Source organism: Arachis stenosperma, chromosome 3, assembly GCF_014773155.1.
Source record: "Arachis stenosperma cultivar V10309 chromosome 3, arast.V10309.gnm1.PFL2, whole genome shotgun sequence".
NCBI classification, from domain to species: Eukaryota; Viridiplantae; Streptophyta; class Magnoliopsida; order Fabales; family Fabaceae; genus Arachis; species Arachis stenosperma.
The window spans coordinates 172,637,773-172,648,109 of NC_080379.1; the positions used below are offsets into that span (position 1 = coordinate 172,637,773).

The window sequence follows — 10,337 nt, forward strand, 5'->3', positions numbered from 1 at the left end:
CTCAAACTTTTCTCCTTTAGAATTCTATGTAAAATTGGAATATAAAGAGTGCCAAATTGCTATAAATTGTTGTTGCACCTCTACTTCAATTGTCAAATAGACTAAATCCTCCATTGTTATATAATGATAAAGTTCAATTTTATCTACAATTTTTTTGTTTAATCCAATAAAAAAAATTTTCATAAGAACTTTAGGATTCTTGTTAATGTTAGCTTTGCATATCAAATACAGCAATTTTTTGTGGTACTCTTTTACTGATCTTGAATTTTGTTTTAACAGATAAAATTTTTTAAAAAATTTATTGTGGTATAATGATGGCACATGCCGATTCCTTACTATGTTTGATGATGGCATTCAAATTAGGTTATTCGTGTTTACACTTATAATTAGCTTTTATTCTTAATTGAACCCAACACTTTTATATTTTATCATTCTTAAAAATTTCTTTATTGTTACCCTTTAAAAATCAAATAAAAATAAAAAAATTTAAAAAATTCGACACAACTATAAAAAAAAAATAACTGAAATAAAAGACAAAAAAATATAAGACACAAAGTACAAAGAGATAAAATAAAAAAGTATTAATAATAATTATAAAAAGAGAGCAAGGCTAATAGTTTATAAGATCTTGCTAGGTAGACAATGGCTTATTTGTATAATGTGCACAATGAACTATATAAGTTACAAAATAAACATTTCCCATACTATTTAGAATAATCATTCGAGTACTAGAGATAATAAACATATTTCCAAAAGTTTTAATTGATTTTCGGATTCATCAAAGATTGAACTCTTGACCTTTTGAATTTAGAGCTTTAATACCATATCATGATACCACACATTCCAAAAATTTTAACTGATAGAAAAAGGTAACACTAATAGTTTATTTTTTTATATATATAGAAAACAATGAAATTAATAAAGAATAACGAGACAATAATGAATTAACAACGTAACAAGAAAGAATATGTAAGAATGACAAAGACGTAAGAGTCCGTGATTTTTTTTCACTAGAAAAATAAATATAAATTAATAAAAATTAATCTAACATCTTAAATCTGATATCAAATAATACAAAAAAAAATTACACGAATTAAAATTAAATAAAAAAATATATTAAAATTAAAATAGAAAATAAAAAGAATAGATTAAAATTAGATACAAAGAGAATTGTTCTATTTTTTATCCAATTTCTTAACTTAACTTAGCTTAACTTATCCACACAAGAAATGGACTTCTTAACTTAACTTATCCACACCATAATTTGGGAATTAAATCGAAGGCACTCTTCAACTTTCTACCCAACTCTCTGTGCAACAAGAGAGACTCACTCAACCTCACTTGTTCATACTATAATTTCATCACAAAACCAAAAAGTGCTTTAGCACTCCTAATTATTCAATATTACGACTAAAATAGCTAAAAAGATATTTATAATCTCTTATTAGGTTAAAAGAAAGAAAATCTCAAAGTCCACAAACATAAAGCTCAATCTAATAACTAAATAAATAAAATTAAAAGACATCAAAATAAACTAATAACTTTTAAATAAGATTTAATATTTTTATTATATCACAAATATTTGAAATACGTATTTTTGGTATCAAAACTTAAGTATTAGATTAATCCTCATTAATTTATATCTATTCTTTTTGTATCTAAAAAAATATAAAAAAAGTAGTCAACTGTCTCTCACGTCTTTTTTTTATTCTTGTCTTTCTTGTTTGTATTTCATTATCTTATTATTTTTTTAATTTTATATTAAAAAAAAATAAAAAAGCATGCAGTAAAAAAAGAAAAAAAATACAAAAAATATATATAAAAAGTTATTTTTATTATATTTGTTCTTTTTATATACTATTTTTTCAACTATAAGATTTGAGGACGAATCTTTTTTAAAGAGGAAAAAAATGATATGTATTTCAAATGTTTGTGATATAAAGAGATCAAATATTATTTAAAAGTTATTAGTTTATTTTGATGTATTTTTATTTTTATTTATTTAGTTATTAAATTGGACTTGATGTTTGTAGGTTTTAGAGTTTTCTTTGGTTTAACCTAATAAGAAATTTTAAATATCTCTTTGTAGTTGCAATATTGAGTGATTAGAAGCTTTTTTTGATTTCGCACTGAAACCATGGTGTGAATAAGTGAGGTTGAGTAAGTCTCTTTCTTGTTGTATGGGAAATTGGGTAGAAGGTTGAGGAGTCCCTTCGATTCAATTTCCAAACTATGGTGTGAATAAGTTAGGTTGAGAAGTCTATTTTTTGTTGCATTAAGAAATTTGATAAAAAGTAAAGTGATTCTTTTGAGTAAATAGTCAAATTGGTCCTTGAAAGATTATGCGATCTCCAAATTAATTCCCGAAAGATTAAATTAATCAAAATCGTCTCCAAAAAATTTAAAAATGATAATATTAGTTCTTCCGTCTATTATATGACTAACGACGTTACTATTTGCTTACCTGGCCATTAATGTAACGTGTCAGCAAAAGTTTCAACAGCGTCGTTTTATTTGAGTCACCTCTTACAACGCTTCATTTTTCAACCAATTTTATTTCAGTCCATTCCATCATTCTTCTCAAAACAAAACATAGATCTCTCTAATCCCATCCTTCTTTATTGGTTATCACCTCCACAAAGAAGAAGCGTTAAACATTGACCATTAGCGCAGATCGACGACAACATTGTGTTGGAGTTGAATGTGATAATTTTGCGACAACGTTGGTCAAGCGAAGAGGGCATGCCATTGTCTTGCGTAAGAGGTAGGTAACCTTTTTTTCGTTATTTTCTGAAAGTGATTGTGCTTTGTCTCCTCATTAACGTGTTTCTATAATCATTAGAAATCTATTGGTACTATTTGTAATGTTAGGGTTTGGAAAATATGTTCAGACTTAGGGCTTACATTGTAACTGATGAAAAATTCTATTTTTCGATATTTGAGAACAATGTTTGTGCTCTATATAGCTGCATATGTGTGTTTTATTTTTATTTTGTAGTTGATGATGACTCTGTTTTGTTTGATTTTAAAAAAAATTTCAATAGTTTAGTGTGCTGCTGTTTTGGTTGCAGATAGAAGGTCTTTCTATGACTTTTGTATTTTACTGTGGTGAAAAGTTCAAAATAGATGAATCAGAATATCTGTTTTATGATCAAATAATACTGAAGTATTAATGGTGGTTGAAAGTGACACTCTAAATGTGTTTTTAGTGAAGGAGTATTATAAAAAATTAGGATACGCTGAGATGAATAATTGCTTATGGAAGGTTCCTGGAACACATCTTGATGATGGTTTGAAGAAGCTAGAAAATGATGTTGATCTGTTGGCGTTGATTAAGGACAGTAGGAGAAATCATCACATCATAAACATCTATTTTGAGCATGTAATTTTTAAGCCATACGTGGTTGACTGTATGAGCGAAGATAATGATGATGTAAAACAATTTGCCAACGAATCCGAAATTTATGCAACAGGCTGAACTTCCAAAAAAATTGAATAAGGACCACAATGAAGCGATGTTTCAACCAGTTTATAAGACTCTAAAATAACATTCTCAGCCAAAAAGGAACAATTCTCCGCCCACCAAGTTACCTTCACCTAAGTCCGCACCTCAACCCAAACCTAAGCCCACACCTCAGTCCACACCTACCAAAAGGTTGAAGAAGACTATATTCATAATTGACCCAATATCTTGGACAAGCATGAAATAATCTATCTAGATTCTTTACTGTTCCAGATTTCTTGTTCACTGTCTTCAACCCACAAAAGCACACTTGATCCATATTCTTCTTTCTTAATCACAGCGGAGAGCTTGAAGTATTGCTTCCGTGTGATTGCGATAGTGTCCGACTACAACCCCAGTTACATTACCCATGATGCAGTTCAACAATAATTTTGGCCTCTGCAGAATCAATTTATTGCTGCAACAACAATGACATTTAACGAGAAGAAGGGATTAGGGTTTATTCTCTCTAGGACTAATTTGACATATATCTCTAAACATATTTTGTCATCAGCTATTTTACACCAATCTGTCTGATATGACACACTAACGGCTACATAAGCAAAATTTAACGTCGTTACTGACGGAATGAATGGAGAGGAGACAGAGGGATTAACATGACTATTTTTAAATTTTTTGGAGACGATTTTGATTAATTTAATCTTTGGAGAATTTATTTAGAGATTAAGTAATCTTTTAGGAATTAATTTAACTATTTACTCTGATTTTTTTATCCAATTTCAATTTATTCATTTTATTTTCTATTTCAATTTTAATGTATCTTTTTTATTCAATTTCAATTCATATAATTTTGTTTTTTTTCCATATCAGGAGTATTACGCTCACATTACTTTTTATTTTATTCAAAATGTATTAATATTCGTTGTAATACAGTAAATACAAAAATATTACAAATACACTAAAAATAATTATTATGTATATTAATTTGTATTTTTTTATTAAATAATTAATATTAAAATAATTAAAATTATCACAATAAAATAATTAAATCTGTAATAAATTAATAATTAAATTTATTTATAACATTATAATTTTTTTATAAAATACCAAATGCGTAGTTAATTGATGACTGATCTTTTTATAAAACAAAGCATGATTGTATCTTTAATCATTTTAAGGTAATTAGTTATATTTTGTACCATACCAACGAGACTGTTAACTTGTTGTAACATCTCCTAGTTTCATACTTGTTTGTATTAGCAGTTTACAATTTAAATTTAAAATGAAATTTTGAGCAATATTTAAGAAACAGATTAACGAGAATTTCACACAAATAATAAAGTTATTACACACAAAAGTGTGGGGAAATACAAAACAATTTCGCTACTTTATCAATAATATTTTTGTCCATTTCTATTAATTTTTGTTTATGACTATATTTAATGAAAGTGTCTTTGTAGATGTGTTTAATAAAAATATTTTTTTTATAATTGTGTATAATAAAAATATCTTTATATATGTATTTTCTAGATGTGTCTCTTTATATATATATTTAAAATATAATAATTAATTATTATTGACATAAGTTGACAAATAATATATTGATATCTTATACTTTTTCAATACAAAAAGGTTTCACCCTGAAATGTAGTTAAACCTCTCTATCCACTACTTTCAAACAAATTAAAAGATGAAAATAAGATTTAAATTAAAAAAATAAAAATAAGGTAGTGTTTGTTTTTAAAAATTAAAATTAAAATTAAAATTAGAAGATCGAAAGTTAATATTATGTTCGGTGATCTGAAATTAAAATTTTAGTTTTTTTAATATTTAAAAAAATAAAATTTTTAAAAATAAAAATAGAAATTTTAATAATATTTATATTTTATATCTATATTTATTTTAAATCTTAAATAAGATATAATTCAGATAAGCCTCTGTCTCCAAAGTCCAAACTAAACACATCCTAAGTCACCAAAAAAAAAAAACTAAACACATCCTAAGGAACAAACTGAAATTAAAAAAAAAAAACAAAACAAAACAATACAAAAGTGGTCGTTCCACCTTTCATCGTATCTTTCAACAAATTCTGCCATATAAATATAATAGAATCAATCATTGCTCGCACTTCCACCTTGTACTTTTCAATCGCGTGTGTCTGCGGATTTTTCAAACGTACGCGTTTTGATTCGGTTCCTTCATTCCCTGGTAATTTTATTTTATGTTATGTTTGTCTCTCCTCTTCTTTCTTGCCTTCACGTTTAAACACGTACAATTCCCAGTTTCTCTTTCTCTCTCTCTATGTGTGCGTGTGTGTTGAAATTCCCCTTTTTCCCCTGTTTGAGTCGTGGATTTCTTTGGGTATGATTGGTTTAATGCAAAATAATTGATCTTTTTAATATATTGATTTCGATTGAAAAATGTTGATGCTTCTGGAGATTGGCATCTAGCTGCTGGAACAGTGCATGTGTATGATTGTGTGTAAAGATGTATTATGTAACAAATATACAAAATAATGATTTTGATGCATTCTAATTCTTCGCTGAATAATTACTTGTTGATAAGATTATGTTATTTGTGCAAGGAAATAAGATTTCTGTTGTCATTCTTGAAAAAAGAAAAAGAAAAAGAAAAAGAAATTGATTTATTAACCAGATTTGTTATTTTTATTGCTTCTTCTTTTCAGATAGTTTGGGTTGCTTGCTAGTTGCTATTATTGGAATTGGTATTTGTTTAAGCATGTCAGTGGCGATGAGAAATAAACCTCTTGAATTTGGGAGGCCTGTAACAAGTAAGCTATATTGATAACTGGAAATTTCAGATTCTCTTTCATATAAAGAATTATTTTCAACTTATTATATATCTTCAAAGTCAAGTATATAGGCAGTTAACTCTTCAAAGAACTGAGTGCAAAAGTTGGTCTTTAAAAATATATTTTGGCTGGCTAAGCATTTGAAAAGTTTCAAGCTTAAAAAGCTTTAGACTTTAGACAGATACCGGACTAGGGTCAAGCTTTATATTTAAAAAATAGGCCAGGTTTAGAAACTGTGAAATGCAAGGCTATGTTCACTTTTCTTGAGAAGTAGAATGATTGGTAGTTGTTTTACAGGTAAAAGAAAATTCAAGGACTTATTGCTTCAAAAGGATAATCAATTTTGTGCTGATTGTAATGCTCCACAACCTAAATGGGCGTAAGTCTACTCACTATTTTTGTGATTTATGGTTTAGTCGATATGATTCTCAAAACCAGTGTTTGACTATTGAATATCTTTGTGAAAGATTGATAAGGCATTTTCATAATTAAGCTGTAGGAAAAGTAGCTACAGAGACTGAAATCTAATGAAGACTGTAGAGTCCAAGTTACCTTTTCTTAGTTGTGATGATTTTTTTTTTAACTGCTTTTTCAGGTCGGCTAATATTGGAGTATTTTTATGCTTTAAATGTTACAATGTGCACAGAAGTCTTGATACTCATATATCAAGGGTAACCATTTCTAATCCATTGTACTTAAGAATTTCCTTTTTCTTGTGAGGAATATTCAAATCCAAGTTCCTTCTTCATTTCTGTCTTAATTAAAGTCTAAGATACTATTACATAGTTGTTATGTGGCTGTACTTATGAAATCAGTTTGATCAACTCTGTTTTATGTTTGGCTGCATCTATTTTCTACCTTTATGTTGAAGATGCTTGCGGGGCAAACTTGTTCTTTCATGCCATTGCCATCATATGATATGTTTTGAAATTTACTGTTTCTTTTCAATGGAGTCACTAAAATCAGTGTAGTGTGCATATATAATGCATCTGTAATAGTAGGGTAGTTGCATATTATATGCTGAACTTGTTTATCTATTTTTCTCATCGAGTATAAATTCCTCAGCTCATTACTTTATACTTCCAGGTTTTGTCTGTGGGGGATGAATGGTCAGATGATGATATTGATGCAATGATTGAAGTTGGAGGAAATTCTTCTGCTAATTCAATATATGAAGCTTATATTCCAGAAGGATATGCAAAACCTCATCCAGATTCCAGTCAGGAAGAGCGCACAAAATTCATTCGGTTAGACATGTTTGCATCTTTACTTTGCACCATACTCTTCTTAGCATTTTTCTGTTAAGCAGTTAAGCAGGCTGCTTTAGATAGAAACTGATATGAACTGTCCTATTAGGCTATGAGCTCAGATTTTCTTCCACCCTCCTTCAATAAGCATAGATTAATCATTGTGGTGTGTCTATAAACAAACACATCCCAATGGTGCGAACCTGGTCAATGGTTAAGTGTGGCATTTTTAATTGTGACTGCAGGTCAAAATATGAATATCAAGAATTTTTGAAACCAAGTTTGCGCATTGTGTCTTCGAAATCTTCTCATCAATCAAGTTTCTCCAAACATAATGCTGATAGTTTCCGGAGCTCTTATGAATCCAGTTTCTCCAAACGTGATGCACATAGTTTTCGAAGCTCTCATGAACCCAGTTTCTCCATGCGTAGTGCGGATAGCTTTCGAAGCTGTCATGAATCCAGTTTCTCCCAATGTGATGCAGATAGTTTTCGAAGCACTACTAGTTTAAAGAATCTGGTAATTTTTTTTATTCTAGAACTTGTTCCTTTTATTGTGGAGGCATATTTGTTCGTTAACCACAAGTTGATTTGCATATCATTCTCAGTTAGATTTTAAGTTGTTGTTGTACCCAGATGAGAGTCTTAAATACTGCCTCCATTCCTAAATGTTAGTCTTTTAAGGTAAATGCCCTAGGATTAAAAAATTATTGAGTATATTTTAGATTTTTTAAAAGATAAGATTTAATGGACTAAAACTACTAACTAGTAATAGAAGTAGAATGTAACAAACGTAACGGTTAAAAGAGTGGGTGCGCGTGTGTATTGAAGTTCTACAATGACAATCAATTTGGAACATGTTTGGTTTTCTTAAATGATTAACATTTAGGAATGGAAGAGTATGTATAATGTATGAGACTTGCATCCACATGCAACTTTACTACTTTATTAGCAATGTAAAGTTGAAATTATTACTTTATTAAAATTGAAATTACTTTACTACTTTCCTTGATGTTTGATTGGTACTGATGATGGAATCAGGAAAGAACGAGAGAATTTATCGGAAAGTTGCAGGTGAAAGTGATTAAGGGCACAAATTTAGCTATTAGAGATATGATGACAAGCGATCCATATGTTGTCTTGAAACTTGGTAAACAGGTTAGTTGTTGCCATCACCATGTTCATTAACAGAAAACTCTTGTTCTATATCTTTAGCTTTTAGCTGAAAAATAATGGAAGCATTTTTTTCTCTGAATATGACTTTGGCGCTTTTGTCTTCAGACTGTTAAGACAAATGTAATAAAGAGTAATTTGAACCCGGTCTGGAATCAGGTGCTTATACTATCTGTTCCTGAGGCTTTTGGCCCATTGGATTTGGTAAGGCTAAATTTTAACTGTTCTTTTTGTCAAAACGGAAATAAATTGTGTTCTACATGATGAAACTGAATTCCTCCCTGATTTCCAATAATGCCATACACCCTTTAATTATTTTCATTGTAAAGTCAAACCCTGATATTATAACCTCCAAATTGTTGACTCCTATGTATATACATATCAGAAGAAAAGGATTATGTGGAAATTTCTCATGATCTTGTCATATGTTGATTTTTTAGCATTTATTAGATGATTTTGTCCTCGCCTTTTTAATCAGCAGTCAAAATCAACATATGACAAGGTCATACGAAAATCTGTCACATTCTGATGATGATGTGGTATGAGGAAATGGAATTTTATGTTAACAGATGTGTGTAATGCATTGCAGAAGGTGTTTGATCACGACTTGTTTTCGGCTGATGATATAATGGGAGAAGCACAGGTAGATCTTCAGCCCCTGATTGCATCAGCAATGGCATTTGGAGATGCTGGAATGTTTGATGATATGCAGATAGGAAAATGGCTAAAATCGCACGACAATGCACTAAAACATGATAGCACAGTTAATATAATTAATGGCAGGGTTAAACAAGAGATATCACTTAAGCTCCAGCACGTTGAATGTGGAGAATTAGACTTAGAACTCGAGTGGATACCTCTATAACATTAACATCATGTATAGTTAATTATTAGGCCAATTTAGTAGAGTTAGAGGTAGCTAGTTTTTGGATCCTCCGATTTGATATTAAAAAGTTTTTAAAAATTCTCTTGCAAAGTAATCGGACCTATCGATTACATATTCCTATACAAAAAAAAAGCACATAACAAAGCCAATAAAATTAGATTGCACACATCTAACATTCTTTATCCATAATAAAAAAATTTAGCCACAAAATAAACCTCTGGTTCTACGTCTTTTATTTATTCACAGAAATAAAATAACAATTTTAATTTTAATTTTTATGTAATGGGTATTAAAGGTTAGATATAGCCGACCCCACTTAGTGGGACAAGGCTTTGTTGTTGTTGTATTAAAGGTTAGATATATATATACTCTTACTCTTGACTATATATATTTACAGTGGCACCTATGCGGCTATGCCCAATGAGATGATAGGAAATTAGTAATGAAAATGCTATCACGGGGGATTAATTTAGACACCCCTCCTCAGCTCTCCCCCCTACCGAATATTACGTCAGAAAGCTCGTCTGTAGGAAAGGATAATATAAAAAATCTGATGAAATAACAATAATAAACATGACCTATGTTACAAATTTAAACAGTAAAATATTGATTTTAAGTTTGAAGGTCCAAAGCCAAAATAACTCAAACGACAATTTTAAGGATTAAATAACGGTGTATACTTCAATTATTTCAGTAGGCTCTGGTGGTTTTGGGTTGACTCTTGCTTTGTTATTATAGTCCATCAAACATTCACGTA

At 29.5% G+C, this 10,337-nt stretch overlaps 1 protein-coding gene across 2 annotated transcripts; it reads left to right on the plus strand.

Moving 5' to 3' along the window:
* The first annotated feature begins 5,558 nt into the window (after positions 1–5,558).
* LOC130970644 (ADP-ribosylation factor GTPase-activating protein AGD12-like) lies at positions 5,559–10,116 on the plus strand. Of its 2 annotated transcripts, none has more exons than XM_057896788.1 (9): positions 5,559–5,671; positions 6,150–6,254; positions 6,573–6,654; positions 6,871–6,946; positions 7,362–7,522; positions 7,768–8,041; positions 8,563–8,679; positions 8,803–8,898; positions 9,284–10,116. In XM_057896788.1, exons 2-9 carry the CDS (start codon positions 6,203–6,205, stop codon positions 9,557–9,559), a joined length of 1,134 nt encoding a protein of 377 aa, XP_057752771.1. In that variant the 5' UTR covers positions 5,559–5,671; positions 6,150–6,202; the 3' UTR covers positions 9,560–10,116. The 2 variants fall into 2 exon arrangements, with proteins under 2 accessions (XP_057752771.1, XP_057752770.1); XM_057896787.1 differs by lacking the exon at positions 5,559–5,671 and adding an exon at positions 5,681–5,824 and having other exon boundaries at positions 9,284–10,114.
* Positions 10,117–10,337: the final 221 nt, after the last annotated feature.